This window comes from Xiphophorus maculatus, chromosome 1 (genome assembly GCF_002775205.1).
Source record: "Xiphophorus maculatus strain JP 163 A chromosome 1, X_maculatus-5.0-male, whole genome shotgun sequence".
In the NCBI taxonomy this organism is placed as follows: domain Eukaryota; kingdom Metazoa; phylum Chordata; class Actinopteri; order Cyprinodontiformes; family Poeciliidae; genus Xiphophorus; species Xiphophorus maculatus.
This window is the reverse complement of record NC_036443.1, coordinates 21,050,745-21,071,078: the sequence shown is the minus strand read 5'-3', so window position 1 is coordinate 21,071,078 and position 20,334 is coordinate 21,050,745. Positions and strand designations below refer to the sequence as shown.

Below are 20,334 nucleotides of genomic sequence, written 5' to 3'. Positions count from 1 at the left end.
GAAGCAAAAATGCAGATTCTAACAAAATAAAACAAAAAACGTTTAATTGATACGATAATAATCGTATCACTAGATTTAGTGAGAAAGGGATGTCACACAGAGCAAGGAAAAGCTTTTCTCCTTACTGGTCTCTGTGTTCCTTTAAAAAAAATTATGTCAGGGAACATCTTGGATGAAGTCCTCTACTCCAAGACAAAGATAAAACTTTAATAGGGCTCAAGGAAGACAATAAAAGAAAATCCAGATTATTTTTTTATGCCTTTACAGTCAAAGACATGTCCTTGACAAAGAAAAAAGTACCAGGAAAGACCTTGAACATGTCTTCACTGTTTCCTCTCCGCCTTTTTTAGCTGGCTGATAATATATTTCCAATGGTTTCAGAGAGGAAACCACCGGGCTTGTGAGCATATGGACAGGAATGTTACTTGATCAGAAATATCTGCACAAACTGCTGCGGTCAGACTGAAAAACAACCAGTGCTCAGACCGCAGGCCACTGCCATCAACACTCTTCGCCATATGCTCTCCTACCTTATAGTCCGACTGGCAATGCAGTACTTCCACATCTTGTTCCATATGACGGTGACATCAGCATGGGCATCAGAAAAACACATACATGGCACCCAAAGGCAGTTCCATAAAAAAAAAAAGTCTCAAAGTGCAGTAACTGCTCCCTAAAAGCAGCAGCAGAAGAAAAAAAAGTCTGTGCAAACTGCTTCCTCAACCACAAATTACACCCCACATGTTTCACTTTCCATAGACGAAGCCACAGTGAGATTCATTCTTTCACTACTAAAAGTTGCTCTGTCTTTGCCTTTCCGAAGCCCTCCCTGACCCACTTTATGTTGGGCTCAGAGTTGCAGCTCTTGCAATCTGTCTGATTACCAAGTAAGGTAAAGGACCAGTATGTAAAGAAAAAAAAAATCATCTCTCTTCTTAACAAAAGCTCTCCACCCACATTGACCAACACACCAGCCCTCGTTCTCCCCTCTGCAGACACTCCTTGTTCCGTTCTGTTCTGTCCAATGCAATCCTTCACCCAGCTGCTTCTTGCAGGATGCTTGCTTCCCAACAGTGACGGGCAGGCCCTGCATTCACTTTTCTTTTCTTTTTTTTTGGGGGGGGGGGGGGGGGGGGTAAAAACTTTAAACGCAAAAGAGAAAGCACAATAAACTTTGATTATTGTGTATGATAATACCCGGGCCTGGGTCCAACAATCACTCCATTCTCAGCAGGAAGGACATGCCTGCTGAGAACTGGGGTTCACTCAGGGTGAACTCCAGTTCAGCAGCTAGGAGAGGCTGTTTTCAGTTAGTTCTCCGACCTGGCTCAAACAGCACAGTCTCAGGACACAGACAACGCTATGCTACAGTCAAAGCATTGTAATGAGTTACACCCACTGACCAAAATATTCCAGTTACTTTGGAATTAGACATATAATGAGCTGCTAAGATTGGGTGGAAAAATCCAATAATTCCAGAGAACACTGAGTCATAGACAGCTGCATGCAAAGTTAAACTTATTTATAACAATGTTGGAAAAACAGTAGAAGTACACCAAGATGTTGTATGCATAATATGTCGATGCATATGCAAGGGAAATGGCACAATAAGAGAATGTAGGCAAAAATAGAACTGTTTAAAATAGAATTGATCAAAGTACAGAACATGTATTCTAAGTATAAACTTCTTAACATTTATTAATACACTATAAATAAGTTTTTTTCCACCCTCTTCTTTCAACACTGCACTCTGCAACTGAGCAACATAATGCGATGTACTAAACCTGCAAAAGATACATTATGTTTATTTCACATGGTTCAATTCCAGCATTCTGTCAATTATGGATGGGACATCGCAAGGCATTTAACTCCAAGCTGCCCAATCTGCATTGGTGTATAAATGTCATCCAGCTGAAGTGCTTTGAGTGGTCAGTATTCATAGAAAAGTGCTATATAAATTCAGTCCATTTTAGCATAAATAAATAACAAAAACAACTGCAGGGGAGCTAAGAAATGAAAATAAGTTCTGCTTTTCTAAATAAAAGGTCATTTAAAGGACTGAATGTGGCTCGCAGGCTGTGAAATGTTGAGATCTTCCACATGGTAGAAATCAAGCTAGAAATATTAGAATGCTGTTTTGAAGAGTAACACAATTTAGATTTTTACTGGTTTTGAAAATGTTTAGCATCAACAGTATCCTAATTTAGGATTTCTAATCGAATCAAGTGTTAATGTTTATGCTGTGAAGACCTTTATGATGCTGATTTGTGACAGGCAATACTATATCAATATTTAGTACTACATACATATTAAAGCAGGCTGTTGTAAAGTTTTGGTGCAGCTATAGTAGTGTGCCATGTGTGTAATGTTACTCTAAGCCATATTGTGACTGATTTTATCATTAAGCTGACCGCCAGAACACTGTTGCATAATTAAACCAAAATTTCATAGTAATCTCATGCTGTATATTAACAAATGTTAAGGCATACATTCAAATTATGACATACGCATTATGAAAGACCAAATTCACTGGACAGTTTGCTACAAGAGAGAGGAGGGAATTAAGTAATTAATCACATGCTAATCACGAAAAAAAGATTTTTAGATAGGTCACCTTTGGTTTGTTTGACAAAACTTGGATACTTTTGAGCTGTTTTATATAATCTCTCAGTTTGTCGTGGACACACACACACAATAATGGCTCTGCCAACAACTACTTAGCAATGCAAGCAGAAAAGCTTGTTAGCGGGGGATTTTGTCAAGGCATGTGGCTATCTTTTTAGACTATTTAGCAACATTTACACCCCAATAAAACTATAGTTTAATTTACCTTTAGTTTATTATACCAGCTTGATTTTCTTTTATGTTATGCCACTCATGATTTCAAATCATTCAGACAATCCAGTAAGTTATTCAGACAAACTGCAAAGTTCTTTTGATAAGGAGAAAAATCTGAGAATTATCAGTGTAATTGTGAAATGAAAAATTATGTTTCTTTAAATTCAAACAAAACGGGAAGACGGAGAAAAAACAAGAGTGGACCGAGAATGGGACCTTGTGAGACCGACCACATGATGGAACAACAAGATGATATAAGTGTCTTATTTTAATAAGAAAGGGCTCCTAAGTAGGAAAAACATTGCAAGCCATTTGTAGCTGAAGTTCACAGAAGAACAAAATAAAAAGCTGTGTGGAACACAAAATCCAAACAATACAAAAATAGGAGAACATACACATTTTGAAGTTCTTGTGAACTCAAATTAGTAGAGTAAAGTGATTATTTCAAATTCAGAGAAGCACAACACAACCTACAGACAGGAGTTTCCCTGCAGGCTGGAGGCTAAAAATGATAAATTATTAATAAATCCTGGACACACTGCATTCTGATGGAATTTTTATGGAGCGAGTTCATGAGACATCAAAATTGCGTGTGTATGTGTGTGTGAACAATGTGAGAACAGATTAGCATACAGACAGAAAGCAGCATTTGATTTCAAACATATTTCACACTGCGACTCGCCTCCATTCCTGACATCAAACATCTGCATGACGGGGGAGCGATCGCAGGAAATTTCCGCAAAGATACACAGCTAGAAATCCTAAATGTAGCAGAGAGAATTTTGTAAGATATACGTCTTCTACAAATACTAAAAGTTGAAGGCTTTGTGCAAAACAAATCAAACTGCATTCTGTTTGCTGAGACTACATTCTCAGTCTGAGAATGTAGAGCATACGTACAGAATATGGAGCACCATATTCTATTAATGCACACATGGCAATAAGCTCAGAAGGTGTGAAAATATAAATGTGAGCTTGAAAGATGAGCTTAAAAGATAAAAAAAAAAACATAATTCTGAGCATGCGCATCTTGTGATTTTTTTCTGTTACTATTTGCAAATTGAAACATCTCTAATTTTATTTGGTGTGATCCCATGATTTGCATGTCAGATTAAAAAATAATAATAATTTGATGTAAACTGCAAAGATAGGGTCAAAAATGAGGAACCGAGTGTCCACCAGATGAGAGGTCAACATAAGGAGATGGACAGAAATGCAATCTGCTAAATGCTGCGTTAGGTTTTTCTGAACAAAAAGTTTTTAAGCCAAGAGTTTGTGGAAAAAAGCCCAAAGCAGATTCACTCACACACTGATAATAGCCTGATGAAGTAATCGCACTCGTTTTAAGTGATGTAGTGTAGGTGGCAATTTAGCACACGCAGAAACAGTGACAGGCTTACAAAAAAATGTAACTACATGCAAGGCAAACATGATGGCCAGCTGCAACTATTTATAAACATACCTCTTGTAAAAGTTGTTGTGTGGGTGCAGACAAAGCACGTGCCAATAGTCCAGGCAAAACGCTTTGAATTTCCACATCTTCAGTTCAGAGAATCAACAGGGTAGAAGAATATCCAACCATATTACAAGGCATCCCTGCAGCAGAATCACAGCTGGCTGTTCATATTTTTTTTATTAGGCAGAAAATCCCGAGCATGGACGTCAGCTCCGTCCTCCTCTCCAAACTCCAGCTTCACCACTGCCGCTGGATGACAGAGGGAGAGATTTTAACCCGCCCAGAACAACCACATCAATCCTGGACGTGGTCACAGCCTTAAGAGCCAAATAAAAATAAAAAGATCAGAAGTCCTCGTGGACTGATTTGCACTCAGTATTAATGTCTGGGATCCACCTCCCAAAATAAGAAGTACATTGGCTGCTTTGGCTCTATTTTAAATCTTATCCAGGTCAGTCAGTGTGTCCTCTGTGGATGCCTCTCCACACGTCTTGGGATCCTCTGAGACGTAACGGTATGGTCAAAGCTTGGCGCCCCTCCAGCCGGCACTGGTACTGGAATGTGTGAAAGTCTCCTAAACTCCCTCATCTCAGTTTGAAACAACTGAATGGGGTTCTCAAACCCCTCTTCCGACCCATCTCCTCCTGCTGCAAGAACAAACTTTCCAACAGGGCTTTTTTTCCCCCCTCTTCTGAGCTTCTAGACATCCTCACCTTGAAACCATGAACCTTTCCTCTCCTTCTCCTTCCCCTTCTCCTGCTTTTCCATGTCTTGCTCTCTCTGTCTCCCTCTCCCTGTTACAGCTAAAGCCATCCACACAGGACCTCAGAGAAATGTGCCGACTCCCGTTGCTGGGCAACACTACCGTACTACTGAAGCTTCAAATGGAAGCCGAGCAGCCTGCGATTGGCTGGCCTTTAAATAGGGAGGGGCTGCTGCAATGTTGTAGAACCACATGAGTTCATGCAGGATCTTTGGTTAAATAAATGAGCTTTTAATTCTTCTCTCTTTTGTCATTTTAAGCAAGAAATACAAGTAAATGCGAGGCTAATGTTTATTCTATAATATATTCTATAAGAATAATATTATTTTTATCCACAATTAAACTTAAAATTTTAATTACAAGGCACTAAGAAACCACCATTTAAAACCTAGGCAACCTTCTTCATCAGTCACAGGTTCAGAAGTGCTGCAGCATTTAGAAACTGCTTCACTACCCTCTTTTCCAGTTAAAGAGGGTTTTTGCATTTGAACACGAGCAAAGTGCTGTTCTTTCTCTGCCTGGGATGCAGTGCCACGCTACAGTGCCATTCTGACCCAGAAGCCGTGGGAAACAGGCATGTATGGGGATTGCGGGGAGGGGGTAGTGTTCATCAATATTCAGCCACTCACAGTGTCCGCAAACACATCGAGGATTTCATGGATTTACACAGAGGAGGACGCACTAATACTCAAACCGGAGAAAGACAAACATGCATCATCGCGTGTGTGTTAAAGTAATCGCTAGTTCGATCTGTTGGCTCTGACGAGTCGATCCACACAACTCCTGGTAAAAGTTGAACTTCAGCAGGGAGATGCTAATAATCTATGTGCTATCCATCGGACTTCTGCCTCAGTTTAGGCGCTCTCCATACAGTCAGGACAGTAGGAATGCAATGAACTCCTATGGTGATGCTAAAAAAAGTAAGATTTGTCTTGTCAAAGAATAGTCTGTCTCAGGAAGAGTCATCTAGATGCTGTCAGAGGATGACTTTTGCTGGCTGAATTAAGTGAGCTATTATTATGACCCCTGATATAAAGAAGAGTGCTTTAAGCTCAACAACACAAATCTATAATTACAATATAAAACAAGTAGTTCTTGAGTTACTCTGCTGGTTTGGTAGAGTTGGCGAATGAGGGACTTGTCAAGCTGACAAGCTACCCACCTTTTTCTTCATAAACCACAGTTTATAAGAACAGGGTTTGTGTAACAGGCATTCACACTTGTAAGCAATCTCTCGCATAGCAGAGAATGCCAACTATAATAACTTAAATCAGATAATAAAATTATAGCTGCGACTTCATTTTATTGCCACACTTTGATTCGGGTAACAGTGTCGTTAAATATACAGATAGCAGGCTGTACCTATTTTGCAGGAACAGGATGATCTTTCAGCAATGTAGTGGCTGAAAAATCACTTTGAGAGACCAGGAGGTCATATCCTGAAGAGTTATTATGTATCAAAGCATTTCAGCATGTTGCTTGTTATTTCTGACACTTAAAATCAAATCTGATTTTCTTTCGACTGTACTGTTAATTATTATTACATTGATATTTCTTCTCTGGCGGGATCGCCATTAGAGCACATTCATTCTATGCCCCTGTGCTCGTACCTATGGGCATAATTTTAGTTTTTCTACTTTTCCTTCATAAACTAGCTTTTACGTTGTCAGGGTGGCAATATAATGCTGTTCTAATGTTACTGCAGTATATTAACTTTACCGTTTTAAAATGAAATTTCAACCATATTATAATATGAAGAAAAGACATTTTTGTTTCTTGATCAAAACCCAGCATCACAGACACATAGGTGAGCAAAACCTTTTATCAGCTTTTTATCAGCTTCTTTAATTTTCTGTACTAACACTAACCTGTTGATGAGTTCTGTTTCTCATCGACAAGTTAGCAAAAAGGATAATACAAGCTTGCAAAATTGTACAAACAGAAACTCAATCTAATTCAAGAAACTTTAAGGCAAGACATCAATATTTTTGGACTCACTGTGAAAAGAGAAAAACATGCTAACCATTAGCAGCTAATGATGCTGAGCTTGAACTAAATTAAAAATGGGTTTACAGATTCTTTAAAAACACAGCTGGTGATTTGGGAATCTTTTACTCTGTAATAATGAAAAAATAATGGGACCCTCAGTTTCTCGAAATGTAAACTTTTTCATGTGAAACCCAACATCCATTACTGTCTACACATTATTACTGCATTTTATCTCTGTCTTATGACAATTTAAAAAAAAAACAGAAATTGCTATCTTACAGTTTTACAGAATGTAATGATATGACATTGTTAAAATAAATCTCTATGCTACCTGTATTTGTTGGGAACAAATGGAGGGTATTAGTAGAAAACTGTTGTATTATATCTTTAAAAGAGCTGTCGTGCTGGAGATACAGAAGTCATAAAACACAATTAAATCACTTATAAGAAAAAGCCTCTTTAAATTATATGCACCAAAGCTCATAATGTCTGTCATCTGTTGTGATGATTCACTCAAGTAGAAACCTTTTAGTTCCTTTCTTTTTAATTCACAAAATGTTAACTTTAGAGGTGAGTGCATGCTTAAGCCCTGCTGAGTCTGTCACTCAAAAGTCAGAGCAGGAACATTTTCATTCATATGGCATGAAAAGAAAAGCAAATTTTCCTTTTGAGTGAAAGAGATTAGAAAACGTGTGTAGAGCATAACCGGTTTTCGTTTTGGTGGTTCAAAATGGCAGGCATGTGACAAAGCTGACAGCTGTTGGTTAATTGGACATTTTCTCCAAGTCCAGCACCACATAGGTCCACCTACACAAGTTTTGCCAGCTTCAGTACCACAGGACACGAGTCAGATTACTACCAATGCTTCAGTATTAGAGAAAGAAAACATGGCAGAAACTTAATTCAAAAGTTTCAAGGCATATGGAGATCTTCTAGTCGTCAGCTTGAGGTCCCGATTAAGACTTTTTAAAATGATTGGTATTTGACAAATCTTCACTAATCGTACCACTTATAGGTCTACTGTCTCGGAATCTTTATTCCGAGATTTTCGAAATAAAGATTAAAAGTATTGCACAACGAGGACAAAATTTCAAAAATAAATACAGTGTAGTTCTATAAAAACCAGCAACAGTGTGGAATGTGTAACTAAGTTGGTTCATTTAAAAATTTTCAAAATGTGCATGTCTACTTGAGCATTAAATAGACTGTCAGAATAGCCTGTAGTGAACGTTAATCATCTAATGTATGACAAAGAGCTTCAGATTATTTTTCTAAGTCAATATTATATAAAAATGTAGAAAATATTAATGCCTTATTAAGTTTTTTCTCTAAAATCCCTCTGCATTGTACTGCAGGCAAATCAATATAAATCCTCCCCGTTTCAGGCATCAAAACGCTATCATGGCTGTTCAACCATCAATCTGAACAAATGACCTCTTTGAAAAACCACCCAAATTGCTCAAAATGTCTCCTCTGCCTTGTTGCCTCTTTACACTGCTGTATAGGGAGCCGGGCTGATATGAAGGTTGAGGAGAAAAGAGAGCACATTTCCCTCTGCCAGTGACAAAGACACTGATTATCTGCCCTGTGGATTTCACGATGGCTCACTTTGGGCAAGGCTTGTGCAGTCGATAAACACATCAATCAAAAATGGGCCCCACGGCATAGGAGGAGGAGGCAGACAAGTGAAAAGAAAAAGCAAAACAGAAAGCATTCCTCTCATTTCCTAAAACCCTGAAATGAATTTAAAACAGGCGGAAACGCATGTAAGATAATCCGTTTTTCCTGACTGGATAAATACTGATTGCCAAATTCTTTCAAATTGTGTGGTAAAAGCACATGAAAATGTCTTCCTTGAATTATACCAATGTTTAATAAAGAGTCAGAGCTTGCATTAAAGCCAATGTGAACAGAGTCTGAATAAATGTGTTAGAAAAGTTCACCCCCTGGTGGTGAGACTACAGCAGTTTCCATGTTTTGAGAGCTGAGGAGCCAGTGAGCTGATGTAAAGAGAGGAATGAGGAGTCTGGCGGATTTGGGGATTAGTCCCGACTGTGTTTGAACACATGTACCGTATTCTTTTCCCATTCAAACCGCACCACAGGAGCATTCAGTGAACACCAAATAGGAAGAATCACATTGTGTCATTCCTCAAAAATTATAAGAATGAGATTTTAATAATGGAAATTTACAAATGTCAACCTCACCAAGCACCCAACAGGATGATACTGTTGATGGCACAAGAGAACCTGCAGATTATGCATGTGCACGTATGCATGTCCTTTGCATGTTTGTTTCCCTGTGACTACAGATGTACCAATCAGAGTGTTTCCTACTGATTCCAATTTAAAATTTCTCTGTGCACAGGCTAATCAATCTTAATATTGACTGATTTACTAATAACAATGCCACATGAAAGAGAAGAATGTCCTGCATATTCTTGGGTAGCGGTACTAGTTTTTGATCCAGATGAACCCAGATGAAACCTTTATGTGGCTGTTAATATGTACTTCAAAGTTCATGCTGTTGGTTTGATATTTAGGAACTGAAATTGTGTGATTTTCTTTTAGTATTGATGCATTAAAAACATAAAACAGTGCATCTTACCTGCTGAACACTGATCAGAGACAATAGATGTAAAACTGACTAATTTAAATCTCTGGCTGATTGATTTCTGCTGCATCTCTACTTGAGGTGACATTATGACATGTCCAGAGCTTGCGCCACATTTCGCCCTCTGAAGACGGGCACCAGCCCTGCACCCATGAACATGCAAGGCTTAAACAGGCACAGAAATTTGATAAATGGACTAAAGCCACAGAGCATAAGAGATCTAAAAAACCACACCATTCTGTTTATTACAAACAAAACAGGTAATATCATTTTTAATGAACAGCTTTTCACTTTCTACAGCTCTGTGTAGGAAGACCCCAGGCTGGTATTCAAACCTGGCACTCTCTTGCTGCAAGACAACAATGCTAACAACTAACAATCATCATGCAGCTCTTACTCAGGCCAATCTTGCATAAAAATTACAGCACAGTAATATGCATTAATAAAAGCTCACACATATCCTACAGTACAATGGTGTAGCCATGTAGAGCGGAGGGAGTGAAGGAGATGACAGAACAGAAGGTCCGTAGGGAGAAAGCATAGAAGAACTAGCAAAGAGGAAAACTTAAACTAACATTGATGCAGGATACGAGTTCCTCTGTCATATGTGGGTCCACTTTTACAGTAATGGGCTAGGAACAACCCTCATATCATGATGCCTGCTCACTTTACTGAGGGCCACATTCTAACACATTACACAGAATCTGCAAACTGCATGTCATGATTGTTGGGTTTACAGGTTTTCTATTACTCTGTTACACCAGCTACTCTGCTACTTTCTTGCCATGTAAAGATATACGGTAGCTTGGAACATAAACAGGAATTGATTTGGTTGATGATGTTGGACTGCAGTTATTTTGAACACAGTTGTCTAAATGAACTGAGTCAGCATTAGCACATCAATATGATTTACCAATCAAAGCCTAACAAGATTATTATGCCTCGTGGTGCTGCATGGGAATGAAACATTTGCAGAAATTTTGAAGTCATAAAAGCGAATACATGTGCATGCAAAATATAATTCTGACTGAAAATACTCATTACACACAACTGGAGCTTGTTTAATTACAACCCAGGGAGAAGAAAACGGGAAATGCTTGTTCATGTCTTAATCTGGTTTCCTTTATACAATATTGCTGTTCGCAAATATATCCTCATATGCATCCACAGGAACAAAATGTTCTGGAAATGCATCCTTTTTCCATTGCACCCCTCACTCCTTCGTGCTGTCGCTTCTGACGTTGCCGTTGGCAAAGGCAGGGGCTTATTATGGGCCGTTTCAAACCACGGATGCATCAGTAAGCGCCTCTCCCCGGAGGAAAGTTTAACTCAGTGAGATGCTCCCCTGAGAGCACTGCAGCCATTGCTGGTTTTGACCATCTTTCCACATGGCTGACGCAGCTCCAGCTGCAGACTCAGCTCCTGGAAGCTGAAAGACAGATGGCAGATGTCCTGCAGTTGAAGTTCTCATTTGGAAATGACAGCTTTCAAGCTACACTGGGGCTGATTGAGGTTTATGCAAAACACATAGTGACTAATGTGTTGGATGAGAGAGGAAATGCAATTCCTCTCTCATCCAATCTATTCCGTTCATCGGATAATTGATGGAGCCGGAGAAGAAATGCCACACGAAGTTCCTACTAGTCAGAAACAGAGGAGACTGAGCTGTGCTTTATAGGGTCCTAAGCATAATGACTCAGTGCCAACAAAAGTGATCATGTCCACCTTGCCACATGACAGTATTTGTTTATTGCAATAGAAAGCCAAAGCTGATATCAAACTGAGTTTCTTTCTGATTTAACAACTGCCTCACATCTTGCGTTGCAGCAATAGGCTCCGTATGCTTTGATATGTGAGCTGACAGCATCCTCAATGCCAGATCATGTGCTTGCACTGCACAACCTTGGATGGTGTTGTCTTATGCAATTGAACCATGCATCCTAGAGTTGCAGTCTGCGGTGGAGGCATATTCAGAGCAGCACTGCCAGTTGCATACTCCCTCAGTCTGCAGACCAAGCACACTGTGTTGTCAAAAGGCTCAAGCTTATAGCAAAGGAATGTGCTGTCAGTGCCTTACAGCTCTGGTGACGCACTCGTATTTTTCATCATCGCTGGCGTCACTTGAACAGGAGCACTGCATTAAGTATGACTCCGCCAGGGATGGGGGAAAAGGGCATTCCTCCTGGAAACGTTTTATAACACGGCTGCCCTCTGAGGATACATGACATTATATCAGTTGAAGGGTAAAGCCTAGCAGTGTTTATCTGGAGATTAAATAGTACAGCTTCTCCAAGGAATCGATTAGAAAAATGCTGTTATGGATAGAAAAACAACCAATGCACTGTGATCAGATCTAAAGGCTACTTAAAAAAAAGAAATCAAGGTTCTTTTTTGAGCCCAAGTTATACAAAAACTACCAGTAAGTCTAATAAATTTACTAAATATAATTAACCTGCAACATAAAAATACAACACAAGTTGAAGCCAAATAATATTTTCTACATCTGCAAAGTGTATAACAACTAAAGAGGCACCCAAAAAAATCTGCTGTTTACTAGTTGGACACTCAAATATCCAACTTCTTTCGAATCAGTGAATGCAACAGATAAGCACTCGTTGACCATGCTGCCAGCAACACTTTTTGTTGTGGATACTATTTCTGAGGAAAGACTCAATGTTGGCAATTCTAAGGATCAGTAGAGTGTTAAAAAAGATGACGATTTATGACGATGGTAACACGGACGTTTTGCTATATAAAAGCAAAATATTCAAGTTTCTATTTTCTAGGACATTTGCCAATTTACCTGTTTTATTCCGGCCATCAAGAGCAAGACAAAGAGATTTTCAGAAGATAACCGGAATTAGGTACAAAATTATTCTGTTTTTATATTTTGTAGATTCTAATTTCTTTCTTTTATGATGTTTCTCCACCCTGGTCTCCAGGGCTGACTGCCTTGCTTGTTTTTGGTGTTTGTGTGCTCCCACACAACTGAATAAAAATAAATTCCTGATTACCAGGCTTCTGCAGAACTTAATGGCAATCTTAAGAAATAATGCAATTATGTGAATCAAGTTTGCTTGGACAGATTCACTTCTAAAACATGAAGAACATTGGTTCTGAAGAACAAGGGTTGAGAGTCACTGTGTATTGGAACATACTGGATAGGTTGGTGTGTTAAGGTAAGAATTTACATCTATATTCTGTAGGGAATGTGAGAAAATCTGACTTTTCGAATTCGACCTGTGCCAGCCACTCTAATTACTGAGATGTCAAAAGCCTTTTAAAAATGTCAACACTTTAATAATTTTGTCTTTGTCTATAAGTAATAGTTAAACTGCTTTACAGTGACAGGTCTTTCACACACACAGTGACGTCGCCTCTACCCGTAGTCTAAATCATTAAGGAGGACTAGAATAGTTCCTTTGATCTTGTTTTTTATAGATATTTATATAACTGTAAAAGCCAGAGTTGCTTTTCTTTCTTTACCTTACCTGCATGTTGTTTGTACAGAACTGAAAATAACTAGCATCTAGCTGTTCTGATCTGCCTTTTTGTCTGTCAAAATAGTGACGTCTTTAAAAGCTCGAGAAACATCTCTGCTTCTGGCCCTCCAAAGAGGTACAATCAGCTTTAGGAATCAGAGGGCTGCTGTGCTGCCAGCTATGATGAAATGTGATTTTCAACAGAACGTCCATGCGTCCAACCCCAGTTATTGGCAAGACACTGGCGGTCTTAGTACCCATCCCTCACATATCTCATTTGTCCTCCACAAATCAATGTTAAACCAAGTAGTGGATTTGCATCATCTTTGTGAGGTTTGTCCCCTGAACCGATCACATCACTTTGTACGGCTAAGGCTTTTCTTAGATTGAACCAGAGACAGAGAAAGAAATCAGCATTGCAGAAACAGATGTCCACCTGCATTTTGTGCAGCTCCAAAAGCATATCAGACTTAGGAATGTAGTAAATTCTTCCTCACATTGTTAAACTAAGAAAATGTGATAATATGAGCTAAATATTAAAGCATGTATGCCTGGTGCACACAAGAAAAGATGCAAGGCAGTGATTTAGGACACTAAAAGAGCAGCAGCAGCAGTTTGCCTACAGAAGGCTAAATGGACACCAGTGAAGGTCTCACATTCATTAAGGTGACAGAGCTCCACCTATCATGCCATGACAGGGTCATTTAACATTACCCATCAACTTGTACATGCATGTGCAAAATATATGCGCACATGCTTACAGGGATCTGTAAGACAGAGCTGACTTGGTATAACAAGATAGTTAATTGTATCTCTGCAGAGGAATATAGTGAAAAAACCTTATTCAGCTGATTGTACTGTCCACAAAGCAACAGAAGTCGGTTTGAAGAATTGTTACACAACTGCCCAACGGTAATAAAACAAACGTGACATTTTGTCAACCTTTTGACCTCACTGGATTCCTAGATGGTTTACTTTGGAAGAATTGCAAGCCTTGCAACACACCGACTATGTGTAGGATCCATCCTAAAATAAAATGAAAGACCCAGCTGCATTTTGCACGCACACGCCAACTTACGAGCTGTGCCACACACACACACACACACACACACACGCACACACGCCCCTGCACGCACACACACACACTGAGATTGTACCAATCACGCACAGGACCACAATTACTCCCACAGAAATACAGCAGAGGCTGAAAGGGACTCATGTGCCCAGTACGAGCTGTCACAGCATCATGCAGAAATGAGTCATGTTTCCCCGAGGCTCTAAAAGCATCTCTCACATGACTTTGCTGTGATCACAGCTACAACAGCAGCTCCGCAAACACAAAACAACCCTGAGGTGTTATCATGTTACATGAACACACATGGCATTCATGCATCTTGGTGCTATTGGAGACTGTCATCCAAACAAAAGCACACTGCACCGTACCACCCCTCCCCAGAACACAGACGTTGTTTACAAAGAGCATGGGAAGGGAACAGGAGAGACACAGCAAGGTCTGAGAGCCGTAGGTGACTCAGCATGGACTGTGGAGTGGGCAGAAACAGTGTTTTCCTCTGCCACCCACTTGACTGCTCTGCCTGTGAATGGGAGCCGTACCAGCGCCGCCCAGGCAGGCGAGCCTGTCCGCCTGCCAGTCTACCTGTCCGACTGTCTTCACAACAATCAGGCTTTACTCACATGTCATAGAGCCTGTAGCCCATGGCCGAGCCCGGTCTGTTCGGGTGGGACCCAGGGTCCCGTGTCCTCCGGGGGTCTGTGCTGCTCACCACAGCGCGCCACACGCTTGGCTTGTCCATCCTGTCTTCTGGTGAACGGGACGTGATGGTGGGACGGAGTGTGCACACAGCCTCACTCACGCAGGCTCACTCACACTCACTCTCCTTCCCAGTCACAAACATGGGCTGCCACAGAGCAGTGCGTGCGTGATGTAATGAGGAGTATCCAAGAGGCTGACGGACGGTGGGGAGGTACAGATGGGTGTGGAGGACCAGCAAGAAAGGAGGAGGAGTGGGGAGGGGATGTGGAGCCCGGGAGCTAAATGAGCCGTGTGGTGTGCAGCCTCTGTTCTAAGGCATGAAGGATGATTGGTAATTCTTCCCAGGTAGGAGTGTCGGCAGCGACTGCCACACATAAATAAATGAAAAGAGGGCACAACCTGCAGGGAGGCTGCTGGGAGGTTCACTGGGATTATTGTGCATCTCAAAGATACTGGGAAGCATCTGCGGATACTTCTCTGCACCCTCTCATCTACTCTCAGTAGTACAGTCCTCAGATGGGGCCATTTGATTGGCTGCAAGGTCTCCATAGAAACAAGAGGATGTGTCAGAGGTAGGGCTCATTATCATGCCTCCTATTTCCCCTCCTTCCCATTTTTTGTTTTCTCTCACTCTCTTCTCCAATTTCTTTTCTCCCCACCACAGCATCCCTCCCTCCACTGGAATTAATGATTTTTCTCTGCAGAGTCCTTAAAAACGCATTCTCATTATGATCCAGAAAGCTAGTGATACCTACTGAGTATGGACTGTGGACTGTGGGTATGCTTTCTTTTATATATTACATTTAGGGGGAAAAGTAAATCAAATAAAGTAGGCAACGAAAAATCTGCTAGGGACCGGGGTGATCAGCTCTGACCAGGAGAAATGACCAAAAAATCGGTTTCCAGTCAGTGAACACGCGACACAAATGCACCACCATATCATAGCAACAAAAATACTACTTGGAGTGGAGGCTGTTGGTAAGATAAATCTAATTTTAGAAATTAGAAAACACAAAGTGAGCTATTTTCAGTATATTGAGCTGTTACAAATAAACTCAGTAGAAGCACAAAACCTGTTGTAATCTAAATTCAACACAAATAATAATGCATTTTTAGTGTGGTTGGTTATTTCTTTGTGATAATAATCATTCCTGGCAATTCAGGTCAATTGAAAAGTATGTTATTAATCCCACATGTTGTTATAACTCCAAGATTCTTCAGAGTTGTTGTAGATGTTGTTGGCTGTGGGCAGAAAGGATCTGCTGTAGCAGTCCGTATTACAGCGAATCTGAAGAAGTCTCTGACTTAAGACATTTTGTTGATATCAGCAGTCTGAAGAAGAGGATGATCAGTGAGCTACATAATGTTCATCATTTTATGAAGAATCCTTTTGATTTTTGATTGGTAACAACAGAACATGAAAAGCACTTGAGCTCAGTATTCAGAGAAGGATGCATTACCTTCTCTGGATACATTTTTTACTTCAGTTTTTTTACTTCTGTTTTAAACATCACACAACATTCTAGTTAGTCTCCAAAAGTGGTTCTTTCCTCTGGCTTGGGTCAGAACTGAGAGTTAAGAATCTATTTCGAGGCAGAGTTTAGTGGAAACCAAAAGAACCGGTGCCAAGTCAGCGCTAGCTTCCATTAAGCACTGCTGCTGATTTGATGGAAAAAACTCCTGAGAGAAATCATGATTGGATAAAACTGCTATCAGCAGACCAGAACATTTCAAGCTTGGTAGTTGGAGATCAACCACAAAAATCTCAGACCGGCACTAGAAACTGAGTAAAAACTTATCTATTTAAATATTTTACAAATCAGTTGCTGCTAACATCTCTGAGCTTTATAATGCCAGACATGCCCAGAGATGTATGGCTTGCACAGAGGTTGCATCATGAAACCAGCGAGGATGTCTGATAAGCTCTGCTAAGGTCCAAACAATGGACATTTTATTTCAGTTCTTTGATTATGAACTGAAAAATGACGTTTTGGCTGCAAAATGAGTCAGAATTGATGCTGTAAAATACATACAGCAGCCACATTGTGCTGTGCTTCTGCTAAATAATGCATATGATAATGTTGTTCAAGCTCTCACCAGGTAACAGCAACTAAAGCGGGACGGTTGTCAGGGATGGGAGAGGGTGAAAAGAAAAACAAACTCCTACGTGCACACACACACACGACTACACGCAAGTTTGTAGTTCTACTCATACTAGGGCTTTGTTTGGACTCTAATTAATTCCAGTATGTTAGTCTGTAACTCTAACCCTACATAGTATATTTCTAAATATAAAAGTATCTGCAGCATTAGGACCAGGATTTAGTCCCTGTAAGGCCTATTTGTCTTCAGAAAGTTAATGAAAATACAAGAAAAATTCATAAAAAGGAAACAAAGAAACATACACCTACACACAATCATGGAACAGAAATCCCACGCTGATGGCCTCCAGTCTCAGCCTGGAGACTGAGAGGGTCTCCAGAGCGGTATGCTTGATGCAGTGCTGTTGATATCTTGATCTTTAAGGTCAAAGAGAATAATAACATCAGACCTTTGTCTTTTTTGTTAATGAACCTGTCTGGTGTAGTAATGGTGTATGCACATCATCTAATCGTGATTACATCCACTGCGTAATTGCTTCAGTCTGTAATCATCAAGCATGAGAGCTCTTTCCGCCGTCAGACATACTGATCATGAAGTGCTGCGTGAGACTGTGCACGCGATAGGACACCCTGTGTGATGTGTGAACAAGCACAGCGCTACACTACATCTGAAACAAGCTCTACCTTTTATTTCACTCGATATTTTGAATGCTGGGGCCTCCGACTTACAGAGCTTTGCACTTTGAACCGCTTAACTCTTGTAATGCAGCTCTTCTCATGTCACTTCTAGACAGTTAATTTGTGGGAATTTTCTCTAAATGTCAAGTACAATTCCACCAAAGCTTGACATGTAACTTCACTTCCAGGCCAATTTGCGTGCCCTCACTGCTGCACAATGTGTGTACTACGTGCTGGTGTGTGTGAACAATGGCTTCTTACAGGAGTGGAGAGGAAAGCTCAACTCTACAACTGAAAGTCATGTCTTTAAGATCCAGCAAAGACTGGATATAGGACCTGTGAGATACACCATCCCTGTATGCCAATAGCTAATTGAAATACAAGGATACAGCTCTAAGGAAATCATCTAGTTGGTATCAAAATACTATTTTATGTCTGTCAACGTGTGTTCACTGAGGTTTGGTTTAATTCAACAAAAGAAAAAGGAACAGTGTTATGCAGTCTTTGAGGAAGACTGGAAATAAGACAGCACAGAAAAACCCAATTTAAAACTTATTTCAATAATTGTTATACAAATTTATTTTTTGAGAAACAGTGATATATTTCAAACGTTTTTGAGTTAATTTTGATAAGTATAGCCTTTAGCTAACTGTAAATTACAAAAACAAAAGTACATTGTTATGTTATGGCCATGTGATGGCCTATACAATCATGGGGACTATCAAGATCTGCTGGCTTGCTAATTATCCAGCAGATTGGAGGGTAAGCTACAAAAGGGCACACCGTAAAAAGCTTACCATTTAACCTGGTGCTGTATCTACATATATTAATGAATAGTTGCTTGGTAGGAAGAAGTACTATTGAAAAATTTGTACCAACTACAAATATAACTGCTGCTTTGAGGGAATTGTGCAGCAAAGTCCATCAGAGAGTTTGTTGTACAATTCTTTTCACCACACTGACTTATCCAGGGGCTGCAAATGTCACATTGCTTCTGCTATATCCATAATGAACCAGAGACAATGTCAGAAATGTCTTACCTGGGCGGAGGAGGAAAAAGACTGGACTGTTGCTCAGAGACTTAAATTTTCAGGCAAATTTAGCATTTCTTTTAGAAATGACGACCCAAAAATCTGGTGGTAAAGTTGAGAGGTATGGAGTCCAAGCTGCTTAGGGTCCAATGTGAGGTTTTTTTTTGCACTCGGTCATGATTTGAACAGCCATGTTATCTCTTGATGTTGGTCCAGTGTGCTTTATCAAGTCCAAAGCCAGTGCAGCCGTCTACCAGAAAATTTTAGAGCACCTCATGCTTCCCTCTGTTGACGAGCTTTATGGAAATGCTGATTTCATTTTCCAGTGGGATTTGGCATCTGCCCACACTGTAGTACGAAGCGACCCCTAGGCAGCTCCAAACTACTCCACAGTCGATATATAATCTCCCTTGGCACTGGATCCCTCACAGGCCTGAATGTAAACCTAAACTGCAAATGTACAAAAAGTTAAAGGGACCCTTTAAAAGACTGACAGAGGGTCCAACTTTGTGGAAGCTGCTTTGTGGGCTTTTAGATGTACAAATATTGCACATGTTGGTGTTCTTCTCCCAACCTCCCCGCTGTCCTCTCTCACCATATGGCCCCTTTTTGATCCAGCTGGCCTTGGTGAACAGTCCGATGTGAGCTGCTTAACTCTAGCTGCAGGATTCTGTTCAGGACTGCACAGACGGCATGCACTCCAATTCACAAACCCATGGCATGCACAGCTACTCATTCTTATTAGGGTAAAAATACAAAAACCTCCATAATAATCTGAATTATTAGTATATTCCCAATTTCCATAGTTTATTTGTGCAGTTTGAAGTATTTATTTCTCACAGTGGTCTGAAGTTTTCCTAAAAAATTCAAATGTCTTTTGAAACCATAAGCAATTTTAAACTGAAGAAATAACATAAAACGTTATAATTCCTAAGCTTCAAAAGAAACTTTAAAAATGTGCGGTCAGATTGTTTTGTAGCATATCAGCCAAGAAGAACTTGGCGATCAAAGAGCTTAGTCCTGCAAAGCTGACCTGTCAGCTTCTGAATGAGAACATTAGAACCTGACTGATAAAGAAAAATCTGTGCTTCAAAGAATTAAAGCTGCTAGAGAAATCAGAGGAAAGGAAGCAAAGTACTAACCGTGGCCTGTGGATCATGATTTTCATAAATATGTTGGAATTGCTGATTTTTCCCCTCTACTTGATCAGAAAACAAGGTGAGCTATAAATTGACAAAATCATTTTCCTTTGAAGTATGTCTTGTAAATAAAAAATGTTTAGCTAATAAATAATTGCATCAAATCTGTGATCTTCGTTTTTGTAGCAAAGTAAAAGAAACCAAATGCAATAGAGATGATTGTTTTCTTTCCAAGAAGCTATATGACAGATTTTGTGAGAGTGGGCGGATTTTGTTTTTCTCCAGCAGTTGTGTCCTTCTTGACCTCCTTCTTGTAGAGCAGTAGCTGCTCAGTGAGCAACGCCTGGTAGGAACTGAACCCAATCATGAGACGACACTCATCACAACAGTACAGCTCTCTCCACTGATTTCATGAGATCATCCGAAAGCTCTTGATGAAAATGGTAAAAACTAAACAAACCCGCACACA

General features: G+C 40.0%; 1 protein-coding gene across 4 annotated transcripts in view; it reads right to left on the bottom strand.

Annotated features, from left to right (window-relative positions):
• Positions 1-20,334, bottom strand: part of LOC102236454 (IQ motif and SEC7 domain-containing protein 1) — a 126,449-nt gene that overhangs the window by 53,373 nt on the left and 52,742 nt on the right. The window contains exon 1 of one of the 4 annotated variants that reach the window (XM_023345670.1): positions 4,301-5,033. The exons of the other annotated variants lie outside the window; for them this stretch is intronic. Within the exon in view, the coding sequence (XP_023201438.1) occupies positions 4,301-4,377 (77 nt within the window). The 5' untranslated portion in view covers positions 4,378-5,033. Of the gene's footprint in view, positions 1-4,300; positions 5,034-20,334 lie in introns of those variants that run through there. 4 annotated transcript variants of the gene reach the window in all.